The sequence below is a fragment of the Oncorhynchus gorbuscha genome, linkage group LG12, assembly GCF_021184085.1.
Source record: "Oncorhynchus gorbuscha isolate QuinsamMale2020 ecotype Even-year linkage group LG12, OgorEven_v1.0, whole genome shotgun sequence".
Classification (NCBI taxonomy): Eukaryota; Metazoa; Chordata; class Actinopteri; order Salmoniformes; family Salmonidae; genus Oncorhynchus; species Oncorhynchus gorbuscha.
The window spans coordinates 63,251,417-63,266,806 of NC_060184.1; the positions used below are offsets into that span (position 1 = coordinate 63,251,417).

At 42.7% G+C, this 15,390-nt stretch overlaps 2 protein-coding genes across 6 annotated transcripts in view; one reads left to right on the forward strand and one right to left on the reverse strand.

The window, feature by feature from the left end:
* Positions 1-15,390, forward strand: part of neto1l (neuropilin (NRP) and tolloid (TLL)-like 1, like) — a 203,474-nt gene that overhangs the window by 122,158 nt on the left and 65,926 nt on the right. The gene's annotated exons all lie outside the window — the stretch shown is intronic.
* LOC123991217 (zinc finger protein RFP-like) lies at positions 9,679-12,324 on the reverse strand. Its single transcript, XM_046292567.1, has 2 exons — positions 12,208-12,324; positions 9,679-11,875 (listed from the first exon to the last, which is right to left on the reverse strand). The coding sequence occupies exon 2, from the start codon at positions 11,871-11,873 to the stop codon at positions 10,215-10,217; it is 1,659 nt and encodes a 552-aa protein (XP_046148523.1). The 5' UTR covers positions 11,874-11,875; positions 12,208-12,324; the 3' UTR covers positions 9,679-10,214.

Here is a 15,390-nt window from a genome sequence, read left to right on the forward strand (position 1 = left end):
CCAGTGACGCGAGCCTACCAGACGAGCTAAATTGCTTTTACGCTCACTTCAAGGCAAGCAATACTGAAGCATGCACAAGCGCACCATGCCTATGTGATAACGCGCTCGGTAGCCGATATGAACAAAACCTTTAAACAGGTAAACATTCACAGAGCCACTGGGTCAGGTCAGATTACTAGGACGTGTACTCAAAGCATGCGGACCAACTGTCAAGTGTCTTCACTGACATTTTCAACCTCTCCCTGACCGAGTCTGTAATTCAAATCAAATCCAATTGTATTTGTCACATACACATGGTTAGCAGATGTTAATGCGACTGTAGCGAAATGCTTGTGCTTCTAGTTCCGACAATGCAGTAATAACCAACGAGTAATCTAGCTAACAATTCCAAAACTACTACCTTATACACACAAGTGTAAAGGGATAAATAATATGTACATAAAGATATATGAATGAGTGATGGTACAGAGCGGCATAGGCAAGATGCAGTAGATGGTATCGAGTACAGTATATACATATGAGATGAGTATGTAAACAAAGTGGCATAGTTTAAAGTGGCTAGTGATACATGTATTACATAAAGATGCATGTTATATGTTTCAAGATGACCACTATAGTCCCTGTGCCCAAGGAAGTGAAGGTAACCTGTCTAACTGATTACTGCCCCGTGGCACTCACGTCGGTAGCCATGAATTGCTTTGAAAGGCTGATGATCATGGCTCACATCAACAGCATCCTCCCAGACACCCTAGACCCACTCCAATTCACATATCGCCCCAACAGATCAACAGATGACGCAATATCAATCGCACTCCACACTGCCCTTTCTCACCTGGAATATCACCTGGACAAAAGGAACACCTGCTCTGAATCTCACACAAATGATCAATGAACCTACCAGGTACAAGCCCAAATCTGTAAACACGGGCACCCCCTGCTGTCTTCAACCAGGATCTCAGCGATCACTCCCTCATTGCTTGCGTCCGTAATGAGACTGTGGTCAAACGACCACCCCTCATCACTGTCAAATAATCCCTAAAACAATTCAGCTAGCAAGACTTTCTAATCGACCTAGCCCGGGTATCCTGGAAGGATAATGACCTCATTCTGTCGGTAGAGGATGCCTGGTTATTCTTTAAAAGTGTTTTCCTCACCTCACTTAAATAAGCATACCCCATTCAAAAAATGTAGAACCAGGAACAGATATAGCCCTTGATTAACTCCAGACCTGACTGCCCTTGACCAGCACAAAACATCCCGTGGCATACTGCATTAGCATCAAATAGCCCCCGCGATATGCAACTTTTCAGGGAAGTTAGGAACCAATATACACAGGCAGTTAGGAAAGCAAAGGCTAGCTTTTTCAAATAGAAATTTGCATCCTGTAGCACAAACTCCAAAAAGTTCTGGGGCCCCTGTAAAGTCCATGGAGAATAAGAGCACCTCCTCCCAGCTGCCCACGGCACTGAGGCTAGGAAACACTGTCACCGCCGATAAATCCACTATAATTGAGAACTTCAATAAGCATTTTTCTATGGCTGGCCATGCTTTCCACCTGGCTACCCCTACCCCGGTCAACAGCCCTGCGCCCCCCAAGGCAACTTGCCCAAGCCTCCCCATTTCTCCTTCACCCAAATCCAGATAGCTGATGTTCTGAAAGTGCTGCAAAATCTGGACCCCTACAAATCAGCCAGGCTAGACAGTCTGGACCCTCTCATTCTAAAATTATTATTATTGTTGCAACCCCTATTACTAGCCTGTTCAACCTCTCTTTCGTATCGTCCGAAATCCCCAAATATTGGAAAGCTGCCGCGGTCATCCCCCTCTTCAAAGGGGGAGATACTCTAGACCCAAACTGTTACAAACCTATATCAATCCTAGCCTGCCTTTCTATAAAGGTCTTCGAAAGACAAGTTAACAAACAGATCACCGACCATTTCGAATCCCACCAAGCTGGTCATGGGTGCACCTCAGCCACGCTCAAGGTCCTAAACGATATCATAACCGCCATCGATAAGAGACAATACTGTGCAGCTGTATACATCGACCTGGCCAAGGCTTTCGACTCTGTCAATCACCACATTCTTATCGGCAGACTCAACAGCCTTGGTTTCTCAAATGACTGCCTCGCCTGGTTCACCAACTACTTCTCAGACAGAGTTCAGTGTGTCAAATCGGAGGGCCTGTTGTCCGGACCTCTGGCCGTCTCTATGGGGGTGCCACAGGGTTCAATTCTCGGGCCGTCTCTTTTCTCTGTTTACATCAATGATGTCGCTCTTGCTGCTGGTGATTCTCTGATCCACACCTCTACGCAGGCGACACCATTCTGACACTGTGTTAACCTCTCTAGGGTATGTGGGACGCTAGTCTCCCACCTGGCCAACATCCAGTGAGATTGCAGTGCGCCAAATTCAAATACAGAAATACTCATTACAATAATATTAAAAAGATACAACTATTTTACATAGGTTTAAAGATTAACTTTTTGTGAATCCAGCCACGGTGTCAGATTTCAAAAATGCTTTACGGCGAAAGCATACCTTACGATTATTTGAGAACATAGCCCAGCAGACAAATCATTACAAACAGTAACCAGCCAAGTAGAAGAGTTACACAAGTCAGAAATAGAGATCAAATTAATCACTTACCTTTGATGCTCTTCATATGGTTGCACTCAGAAGACATTCATTTATTCAATAAATTATACTTTTGTTCGATAACGTCTCTTTATATCCAAAAACCTCCGTTTTGTTTGCTCATTTTCTTCAGTAATCCACAGGCTCAAACACAATCACAACAGGCAGACAAAAAATCCAAATAGTATTCGTAAAGTTCGTAGAAACATTTCAAACGATGTTCATTATCAATCCTCGGGTTGTTTTTAGCCTAAATAATCGATAATATTTCAACCAGACAATAACGTTGTCAATATAAAAGGTAAACAAGAAAGGCTCTCTCTCGGTCACGCTCATGAAAAAGCTCTGTGACACGGCAGGGTCCACTCATTCAGACTTCTCTTACTCCCTCATTTTTCAGAATACAAGCCTGAAACCATTTCTAAAGACTGTTGACATCTAGTGGAAGGCATAGGAACTGAAATTTGAGTCCTAAGTCAATGAATACTGTAATGGCATTGAATAGAAAACTTTAACAAACAAAAAAAAACTTACTTCCTGAATGAATTTTTCTCAGGTTTTCGGCTGCCAAATCAGTTCTGTTATACTCACATACACTATTTTAACAGGGTTGGAAGAGTGTTTTCTATCCAAATCTACCAATTATATGCACATACTATCTTCTGGGCCTGAGTCGAAGTCAGTTTAATTTGAGCACGCTTTTCATCCAAAATTCCAAATGCTGCCCCCTACCCTAGAGGAGTGAACTAACCTCCAGACGAGCTTCAATGCCATACAACTCTCCTTCCATGGCCTCCAACTGCTCTTAAATGCTAGTAAAACTAAATGTATGCTCTTCAACAGATCGCTGCCCGCACGTGCCCGCCCGTCCAGCATCACTACTCTGGGAGGTTCTGACTTAGAATATGTGGACAACTACAAATACCTAGGTGTCTGGTTAGACTGTAAACTATCCTTCCAGACTCACATTAAGCATGTCCAATCCAAAATTAAATCTAGAATTGGATTCCTATTTCGCAAACAAAGCATCCTTCACTAATGCTGCCAAACATACCCTCGTAAAACTGACTATCCTACCGATCCTTGACTTTGGCGATGTCATTTACAAAATAGCCTCCAACACTCTACTCAGCAAATTGCTCCTTTGCACCCCAGTATCTCTACTTGCACTTTCATCCTCTACACATCTATCACTCCAGTGTTCAATTGCTAAATTGTAATTATTTCGCCACCATGGCCTATTTATTGCCTTACTTCCCTTATCTTACCTCATTTGCCATTACTTTTCTATTGTGTTATTGACTGTATGTTGGTTTATTCCATGTGTAACTCTGTGTTGTTGTCTGAGTCGCACTGCTTTGCTTTATCTTGGCCAGGTCGCAGTTCTCAACTGGCCTACCTGGTTAAATAAAGGTGATATATATATATATATATATATATATATTATTTTTATGTATTACCATACAATTGGTGTTACAGAGAAAGTTGCCCCCCTCTTAATGTTGTGGTCTATGCGATAAGGCCACATTGAGTCCCTCTATACCAGTTAGTGGAGTAGTCCAGCCTTTCTGCCAGGACTACTAGAGAGGGGCCAAAGTCATAGGAAGGATTGGACACAGAGAGAGAGAGAGAGAGAGAGAGAGAGAGAGAGAGAGAGAGAGAGAGAGAGAGAGAGAGAGAGAGAGAGAGAGAGAGAGAGAGAGAGAGAGAGAGAGAGAGAGAAGACAAGTGATATATCATATTAATGTCATACTTTCCCCAGTCATCAGCTGACAGTCAGGCAGTGACAGTCTAGCCACCAAATACCAGTTTTCTTTGATAAAAATCTGTCCCCTGACATCTTTATGCCACACACACTCTCTCATACACACGCACCAATAGCACCAGCCAACCAACTGACATCCTTTCCAAAGGTTGTTGCATCATTGCTGGATGTCCTGGTAGTTTGCTGTAGTGCCAGAGGTTGCTGGTTACTCTGCTGATAGGTTTAGGAGGGGAAGGGGAGAGGCGGAAGGGAGATAGAGGAGACTGGAGAAGGGAAGATTGATGAGGGGAGAAAGGTAGATTGGAGAGATGGAGAAGAATATCGAGGAGAGAGAGGGAGAAAAGTGAGAGGTATAACGGTGAAGGGTGAAGAGGTGAGGGGAGATGAAGGATCTAAGGTGGTTTAGAAATGTAAAATAGCAGGGGTCCCTGGGAAGATTGCTTGTATTTTAGTGCTCTGCATACTGTAACTATTGGGCAGACCTGGATTAAAATACCTTTTCAAATATCTCAATTACTTTACAAACATTTGAAGTAAGTATTCAGATATATTTTATTTGAAAAAATAAGTAGTTGGATATTTTAATGTATTTGGAAATACCCTTGGAAAGCATTTTAAAATACACTGGCTCAATTACACTCCCATTCATTTCAAAATAGTAATTGAAAATTACTATTTGTTTTTTTTTTATACAAATAACCATTAAAATACTAAAATATAAGTACATGTTTTGGGTTGTGTATGTGAAAATACTCAAGTACACAGAAAAAAATCATTTTAACAGGCCACTGCAGTCAAAAATCTAATCAAATCAATTATTTGTCACATGCACCGAATACAACCTTACAGTGAAATGCTTACTTACCAACAATGCAGTTAAGAAAAAATAAATAAATAAGAGATAAAAGTAACAAATAAAGAATGAGTAGCAGTAAAATAACAATAGCGAGGCTATACACAGGGACAATTTTCCCGTTGGTAGGATATACGTGCTTTTAGTTCGTCCACTTTATTATCCAGCTATTGTACGTTGGCCAATAATACCGATGGCAAAGGCAAATTAGCCACTCGTCGCCGGATCCTTACAAGGCACCCTGTTCTCCTTCCACGAAACTTCTGTCTCTTTCTCCTGCGAATGACTGGGATGAGGGCCTGTTCGGGTGTCTGGAGTAAATCCCTCTCGTTCGACTCGTTAAAGATAAATTATTGGTCCAATTCAAGGTGAGTAATTGCTGTTCTGATGTCCAGAAGCTCTTTTCGGTCATACGAAACGGTGGCAGCAACATTATCTACAAATTAGGTTACAAACAATTTGAAAAAAAAAATAGCACGGTTGGTTAAGAGCCCATAAAACAACAGCCATCCCCTCCGGCACCATCTGATATAAACCCCTGTGAGATATATCCACACTATGAGGTTGGAATAATACTATGAAATTCTGGAAATTCTGATAATGCCCTTTTAGTGTAAAAGCTGTTTGAAAAGACCACCTGAAATCTCTGCTTGTTTTGGTGGGGTGGAGTTTTGAAGCCTTTTTTTCTCTACACATAGTGTTGTGTGTTCCTTCCAAACAACTCAACCTTAGTTTCATCTGACCACAGAATGTTTTTCCAGTAGCACTGTGGACATCCATGTGCTCTTTTGCAATCTTCAGACGTGCAGCAAGGTTTTTTTGGACAGCAGTGGCTTCTTCCTTGATGTCCTCCCATGAACACTATTCTTCTTTAGTGTTTTACGTATCATAGACTCGTCAACAGAGATGTTAGCTTGTTCCAGAGATTTCTGTAAGCCTTTAGCTGACACGCTCGGATTCTTCTTTACCTCATTGATCATTCTGCACTGTGCTCTTGCAGTCATCTTTGCAGGATGGCCACTCCTAGGGAGAGTAGCAACAGTGCTAAACTTTCTCCATTTATAGTATAGACAATTTGTCGTACCGTGGACTGATGAAGATCAAGGGTTTTAGAGATACTTTTGTAACCATTTCCAGCTTTATGCAAGTCAACAATTCTTAATCTTAGGTCTTCTGAGATCTCTTTTGTATGAGGCATGGTTCACATCAGGCAATGCTTCATGTGAATAGCAAACTCACATTTTGTGAGTGTTTTTTATACTGCAGGGCAGCCCTAACCAACATCTCCAATCTCGTCTCATTGATTGGATTCCAGGTTAGCGGACTCCTGACTCCAATTATCTTTTGGACAATTCATTAGCCTTGGGGTTCACTTACTTTTTCAAACCTACACTGTGAATGTTTAAATGATGTATTCAATATAGACAAGAAAACTACAATACTTTGTGTGTTATTAGTTTAAGCCACTGTGTTTGTCTATTGTTGTGACTTAGAGGAAGATCAGATCACATTTTTGTGGACCAATTTATGCAGAAATCCAGGTAATTCCAAAGGGTTCACATACTTTTTCTTGCAACTGTATTTCACAATCCCTTGAAAACGGCACATTGTTGTCAATGGTTCCAGCGAAGCAAATCGAACGTATTGTGACGTTTTATTGAAACCGACCTATAAGATAGAGAGTTCCAAAAACAGTTTTCCCCTCCCCACTCAGACCACTCCAAGACAGTCCTAGCTAAATTCTTGCTTAAGAAATTACTCTTTGCTAAGAAGCTATTTTTTTATATTTTGGACCATTTTAATTTTAAAAAATCACCAGAGGTTTGGATTCAAGTCATATGACTTGGACTCACATTTGATGACTTGAGACGTGACTTGAAAGAAAATTACATTTCTTGAGACTTGACTTGGAACCTCAAGACTCCGGACTCAACTTTGACTTGAGACTGATGACTTGAAATGATCTGGCCAGGTTTTGTAACGTTTTGTCATTTCTGGCACAGTGTCTCCCTGGATTACTCTCTACACAGCCAGAGACCGTAGACACAAGCAACCTCGCACTTGCAAAAAAAAAAGAAAAGTGCAACAGATTTGCCTAGTGATGCGCACTCTCTGCCCTCTGATTGTACCAGCAAACTGTCAATCAAGACAGGTCATGTAAGCTAGCGCAGTGGTTCTCAAAGTGGAGAAGGTTCTGGGGGTCAAGAGTATGAAACTGAATGGGAAAAATACATCTTTTTCATACTTTTATTGTCTACACTAACTATTTGTATTTTATATTTATACCTTTTCCTATTTGATCTGGTTCCTAACATAGGCTTACGTTATTGCACCAAATGATTGTCTAAAAAACATCTAATCTGTGCTTTAGAACCAAAAAGTTGTGGGTCTTGATTGTTGACCAGTCATCAGCATTAGCGTGCAAAAGCGGGCACATATCCAGATAGCACTTGTTTAATTTTCTCCCGTTTTTCCTGGTAAAAACAGATTAAGCCTGCGTTTATATTATCTATACAAAAGTTGTCCATATACTGTATACAGTTTAGCAATCTACTATGAACGCATCCTTCCTGTGTAGCGGAATGTAGTTTCATCGGATGGAAGCACCCATAGCTGTATGGATCTGTGCCCATAGCTGTGTGGATCTGTGCCCATAGCTGTGTGGATATGTGCCCATAGATGTATGGATCTGTGCCCATAGCTGTATGTATCTGTGCCCATAGCTGTATGGATCTGTGCCCATAGCTGTATGGATCTGTGCCCATAGCTGTATGGATCTGTGCCCATAGCTGTATGGATCTGTGCCCATAGCTGTATGGATCTGTGCCCATAGCTGTATGTATCTGTGCCCATAGCTGTATGCATCTGTGCCCATAGCTGTATGGATCTGTGCCCATAGCTGTATGGATATGTGCCCATAGCTGTATGTATCTGTGCCCATAGCTGTATGTATCTGTGCCCATAGCTGTATGTATCTGTGCCCATAGCTGTATGGATCTGTGCCCATAGCTGTATGGATATGTGCCCATAGCTGAATGGATCTGTGCCCATAGCTGTATGTATCTGTGCCCATAGCTGTATGTATCTGTGTCCATAGCTGTATGGATCTGTGCCCATAGCTGTATGGATCTGTGCCCATAGCTGTATGGATCTGTGCCCATAGCTGTATGGATCTGTGCCCATAGCTGTATGGATCTGTGCCCATAGCTGTATGGATATGTGCCCATAGCTGAATGGATCTGTGCCCATAGCTGTATGTATCTGTGCCCATAGCTGTATGTATCTGTGCCCATAGCTGTATGGATCTGTGCCCATAGCTGTATGTATCTGTGCCCATAGCTGTATGGATCTGTGCCCATAGCTGTATGGATCTGTGCCCATAGCTGTATGGATCTGTGCCCATAGCTGTATGGATCTGTGCCCATAGCTGTATGGATCTGTGCCCATAGCTGTATGTATCTGTGCCCATAGCTGTGTGGATCTGTGTCCATAGCTGTGTGGATCTGTGCCCATAGCTGTATGGATCTGTGCCCATAGCTGTATGTATCTGTGCCCATAGCTTTATGGATCTTTCAGGATAAGTCATTTTATTTGAAGTTTTTTTTATGTTGTTGGAAGATAAGGGCCATATGTTTTGAAAGCCATATCGCAAGTGATGACTATTAAAACACACGGTCAGGATTGTAGTTCACATGGGGCAGTAGTGGGCAAAGCTAATGTCTGAGAACTATATGGTGAAGACAGAATGCTGTCTAGAGTTTTTGAAAGCTAAGACAGACCATGCTTTCCATCCGTCTCCTGCAACCTCCTGATATCCCTAGTTGATATTGGCTGACAACATCTCCACCATCTCTCTCTACTATTCGACATTTGCGCTGCACCCAATCCAATAGCTGTACAGAAAAAACTGCACAGCGGTTCTCAAACATTTTGTAAAACCGCGTAAAACTGTGTTTTTGCATTTTCCACAAAATGCAGGTGTAAAACGCTGTTTTACAAACATTTTGAGAACCACTGAGCTTGTGAATACATTGCTGTGAATACATTGCTGATGTCCAATTGTAGGGAGAGACGATTGCCATAAAGATATGCAACTCCAAGAAATGTTGGTGATCAAGAATATTAAATGTTTACTTTGCAAGCTCACCAGTAGTGTGGCACCAAGCAAAAACTACTAGCATAGGCCTGCTGGTCTTTTGGTATGAAATTGCTTGAAATGTATAATTTACTTAATTTACTTGCATTGGGAATTTGTTGTTAAAATATATTCAAATGATGTTTAGGATAAGAGAATGAAAAGGGCTGTCTGGTAGCCTCAATAAATAGACAAAGATATACAGTATACTGTATATATATTTTTTCTTGACTTGAGACTTGACTTCAAAAAGCTTGTGACTCTACTTGACTTGTTCTTAGAATGCACGACTTGGACTTGACTCGAGACTCGACCTGTTCTACTTGGGACTCGACTTGAGACCTTGACCTTGTGACTTGAGACTTGCTTGTGACTCAAACAACAGTGATTTGCTCCCACCACTGATAATCATAGTACGGTACTTAATTGTTACCCAGAAATGATTTGATATTGAGATAAAAACTGCATTGGACCTTTTAATACCAGATACTCAAATACACATTTCTGCTATTGGGGTTAGTTCTCACCTACTGAGTTCACTTTAAGTCAGTTTCACAATGGTCACTGTGTTTCTATTAGATCAGGAAACCAAATCCAATCCAATGAAAGCTTTACTTAAAATATGTTTTGGAGACAGGTTTTAATACATTTCACCGTCAAACAATGTCAGCTGACAAAAATGTATTAAATACAAGCAGGTTAGTAGGTCTGATAAAATTAATACAAATATCATGTATGTGTCCTAAACGGTTATGGGTTACTTTAAATTACCATTTGAATCAGTATTACAAATTCCCCCATTTTAGCACTGTCACAATGTCACCCTCAGGGTGTCTGGCTAACAGGGGTGATGATCATTGGTGCTGAATTTGAGCCATCATAATCATCAAAGGGGTTCAAGTATGGATAGAGCTTCTCTGTGAAGGTGCAGCCGGTGAAAGAGAAGATATGAGACCTGGTGTCCACGTCATAGAAGGAGACTTGACCCTCCTCATAATCCACAAATACCCCCAACTTCTCCGGCTTGCTCTTCAGTGAGAGGGGGGTATGGGGGTCTGTGCAGGCCTCATAGTCAACCTGAAAAGACAACCACACGGTCCAGAATCCTTGCTCTGGGTATAATCCACCTATCTTTCTATTAATCGACTCTTTGGCCACTCCTACATTCCACCCAGTCTTCCCCTTCACCTGCACCTCATAGTAGAATCTCCCCGAGGAGAAGCCCTCCTTTGCCAAAACAGCTACACGACTTCTAAACCTCTTTAGGTTGTAGAAGTGGTTCTGTTCAAAGTGACCTGTTCTCACTAGTTTCCCATTGCCAGATACAATGATAAGGGGATGTGCTGTATCAGGGTCCATAGTGACATCCACTGCATACTGCTGCATCCTCTTCAGGTCATCACCCTTTGACTTCTCCAATACATTATTAAATTTCTCCTCAAGTTCAGAAAGTGCTCTCCTCACCTTTTTATCCAGCTGGGATATGTCTTTCTGCACATTCCACTTACTCTCGTTCTGGGTTATACTGACATCAGGCCAGTCCTTGGTAGATGTAGGGGGGCACAGGGATGGCGAGCTCTGGAGGAGGTGCAGATGATCCTTAGTGTGTGAGAGCTGATCCAGCTCTGAGCATCTCCTCTGTAGCTCAGTGATGTCCTGCTCCAGCTCTTTAATGAGGCTCTCAGCCTGCCGCATGGTTGCTTTCTGCTTCTCTCCAATCATCTTAGACACCTCAGCCTGGCTTCTCTGCATGGAGCGGACTAGAGTGGTGAAGACCTGTTCGCTTTCTTCTCTCTCTCTCTCTGCATCTCTGTTGCTGAGCTCCGCTGAGTGTTTGATCTCTTTAACCTTCTGTAGGCACTTCCGGATCATCTGCTGCATTTGATTCTTTGTCCTTCCCAACGCAGCTTTCTTCTCTCCGAACTCCTTCTTCAGTGGGACGGTGTGATGACCCTTGTGGTCTGTCACAGTGCAGAACTGACACACACACATTTGTTCAGTCCTACAGAACAGCTCCAGGGGTTTCTTGTGCTTCTTGCACATCCTGTCTTCCAGGTTATCCACAGGGTTGATCAGCTTGTGTCTCTTCAGGGCTGGGGCTATCTGATGAGGCTGCAGATGAGTCTCACAGAAAGAGGTCAGACACTCCATGCAGGACTTCAGGGCCTTGAGCTTCGTCACAGTGCAGACATCACAGGCCACTTCTCCAGGCGCAGCAGGGGACTCATCTCTGTCTCTGACTTGTATCCCCTTAAAATGATTCACAACCTCTCGGAGTGTTGTGTTGATTTTGAGCTTAGGCTTTTTGTCAAAGGTCTCCTTACACATTGGACACTGGCACTGTTCAGTGCTTTTCCAGTACCCGCTGATACAGGCCTGGCAGAAGTTGTGTCCACATGGAGTGGTGATCGGATCGGTGAGAACCTCCAGACAGAGAGAGCACTGGAACTGCTCCTCTGGCAGCAAAATGTTCGAAGACGCCATATCTGGAACACAAAATAAATATTAAAGGACTTCCTGAACTTCATCTTTTATAGCTGTGTTTACTAAGAACAGTCCTTACTTGATACCAGTCCACGCCACAATCTTTCACTAATGCTGCCATTCACTTGAGTGCATGATTGAAATAAACACAAGACAGGATTTATCCCTTGCTATTCAAAGTAGTCACTACAATACATTTACTTAGATTGTATGGTTTCTTACAATTAATGTATTCTTGTACAAATTCTCTCTCTCTCTCTCTCTCTCTCTCTCTCTCTCTCTCTCTCTCTCTCTCTCTCTCTCTCTCTCTCTCTCTCTCTCTCTCTCTCCTTACCTGATTATATATGTACTTTTCTTCTTTTACGACAAAATGGTGTCTCTGTGCAGCTGTGTAGAATGTTTTGTAAAGAGCAAGAGAACGTTTGTGCAGTCCTCTGTTTCTCTCATTTACTTTCACTTCAGCAAAGTGATGTCACACAACTCCTCCTTAACTCTTTCCCTACTTCCCTTCCATTTCCCTTTCTCTCTCTTTCCCTCCATGCTCTCTGTGTTTCCTGCTCTTAAAGGGGCAGGAAATGCAACAACTAGACCCTGCTACCCTCAAGGATTGGAGTTTCGCAGACCGGCCCTAAGCCAGCACTTGCTCTTTGATCTTTAACAGCTCTATATTTTTCGAACACCTTTGTCATAGTTATTTTACGCTGTTGCTATGCAACATCACATCAAAATAATGGCAGAAAGATTCTCTCTTTCATTTGTTGGATGTCCTGGCAGCGGGTGTGTGTCCCCTGCCCCCCCATTAAGAATTATTATTATTAGAGAGATGTAGAAGGAGAAGACAAGGGATATATCTTATTTCGTTTAAATCAATGTCATATTTTCCCCAGCTGATCTGTCTTTCAGGGCAAGTCATCAGTTGACAGGCAGGCAATGACAGTGACAGACGAGCCAAAAGATATCAGTTTTCTTTGTTCAAATCTGTCCCCTGACATCTTTATGCCACGCACGCACCCACACTCTCACTCTCTCTCTCTCTCTCTCTCTCTCTCTCTCTCTCTCTCTCTCTCTCTCTCTCTCTCTCTCTCTCTCTCTCTCTCTCTCTCTCTCTCAATCTCTCTCTAGACTGAACAGTTAATTCAGTTAAATGAAAAGATTAAAGTAATGACAAAATCAGATTAAATAAAAACGTGAATGAAATATAAGCAGACTGATAAAGGTAATAAAGTTATGTATATTTTGATGATTTACATGAGAAGGCATTGATGGCAGTTCCTTGCACGACACAACGCGGAGTACCTGGGGACAGCCCTTAGCCGTGGTATATTGGCCATATATCACAAACCCCCGAGGTGCATTATTGCTCTTATAAACGGTTTACCAACGTAATTAGGGCAGTAAAAATACACATTTTTGTCATACCCATGGTATATGGTCTGATATACCATGGCTGTCAGCCAATCAGCATTCAGGGCTCAAACCACCCAGTTTATAATATAGTGTATAGTTTATATTAATATACGTTACCGTTACACTTGTTTAAAATATATTATTTTGGACGTTTTTTTCCTGGGTAAGCCCTATTGTAAGTTACTGTTAATTAGTATTTGAAACAATTTTACAATTGTTTGTTTGATCTTACATGGCTAAGCGCTGTCAGGATGTCTCCCTCAGGGTGTCTGGTTAACAGGGGTGATGACCAATGGGACTGGGTTCGTGACATAATAATCATCAAAGGGGTTCAATTATGGATAGAGTTGATCGTTGAAGTTGCAGCCAGTAAAATAGTAAACTAGGTAACAAATCAAATCAAATTGTATTTATCACATGCGCCAAATGCAACAAAGGCAATGTAGACCTTACCGTGAAATGCTTACTTACAAGCCCTTAACCAACAATGCAGTTCAAGAAATAGAGTTTAAAAAATATCTACGAAATAAACTGAAGTTAAAAATAAGTTAAAAAATAACAATAATGAGCCTATAAACAGGGGGTCAATGTTACAGGTAAGTTGAGGTAATTTGTACTTGTAGGTAGGGGTAAAGTGACAATGCATAAATAATAAACTTCTGTAGCTCAGTTGGTAGAGCATGGCGCTTGTAACGCCAGGGTAGTGGGTTTAATCCCCGGGACCACCCATACGTAGAATGTATGCACACATGACTGTAAGTCGCTTTGGATAAAAGCGTCTGCTAAATGGCATATATTAAACAGCGGGTAGCAGCAGTGCAAAAAGAAAGGGAAGGGAAGGGGGGATGTAAATGTAAATAGGCCGAGGGGCCATTTGATTAATTGTTCAGCAGTCTTCTGGCATGCAGGTAGAAGCTGTTGAGGAGCCTTTTGGACCTAGACTTGGCACTCCGGTTCTGCTTGCCATGCGGTCACAGAGAAAGCAGTCTATGACAATTTTTTGGACCTTCCTCTGACACCGCTTAGTATATAGGTCCTGGATGGCAGGAAGCTTGGCCCCAGTGATGTACTGGGCTGTACGCATTGCCCACTGTAGCGCCTTACGGTCAGATGCTGATAGTTGCCATACCAGGCGGTGATGCAGCCGATCAGGATGCTTTCAATGGTACAGCTGTAGAACTTTTTGAGGATCTGCGGACCCATGCCAGTCTCCTGGGGGGGGGTTGTTGTGACCTCTTCATGACTTTCTTGGTGTGTTTGGACTATGATAGTTTGTTGGTGATGTGGACACCAAGGCACTTGAAACACTCGACCCACTCCACTACAGCCCCGTTGATGTGAATGGGGGCGTGTTCGGCCCTCCTTTTCCTGTAGTCCACGACCATCTCCTTTGTCTTGCTCACATTGAGGGAGAGGTTGTTATCCTGGCAGCACACTGCCAGGACTCTGACCTCCTCCCTATAGGCTGTCTCATCGCCAACAACCATTGTGTCATCAGCAAACTTAATTATGGTGTTGGAGTCATGTTTAGCTACGCAGTTGTGGGTGAACAGGGAGTACAGGAGGGGACTAAGCACGCACCCTTGAGGAGCCCCCGTGTTGAGGATCAGTGTGGCAGATGTGTTGTTGCCTACCCTTACCGCCTGGGGCCGGCCCATCAGGAAGTCCAGGATCCAGTTGCAGAGGGAGGTGTTGAATGATGAGCTGTAGTCAATGAACAGAATTCTCACATAGGTGTTCCTTTTGTCCAGGTGGGAAAGGGCAGTGTGCAGTGCTATTGAGATTGAGTCATCTGTGGATCTGTTGGGGCGGTATGCAAACTGGAGTGGGTCTAGGGTTTCCGTGATGATGGTGTTGATGTGAGCCATGACAAGCCTTTCAAAGCCCTTCATGGATACTGACTTGAGTGCTACGGGGCGGTAGTCATTTAGGCAGGTTACATTTGTTTTCTTGGGCACTGGAAAAGCTGGTGCTCTCATGCATGCTTCAGTGTTGCTCAAAGCAAGCATAAAAGGCATTTAGCTCTTCTGGTAGGCTTGTGTTACTGGCCAGCTCGCGGCTGGGTTTCCCTTTATAGTCCGTAATAGTTTACAATTCCTGCCACATCCGA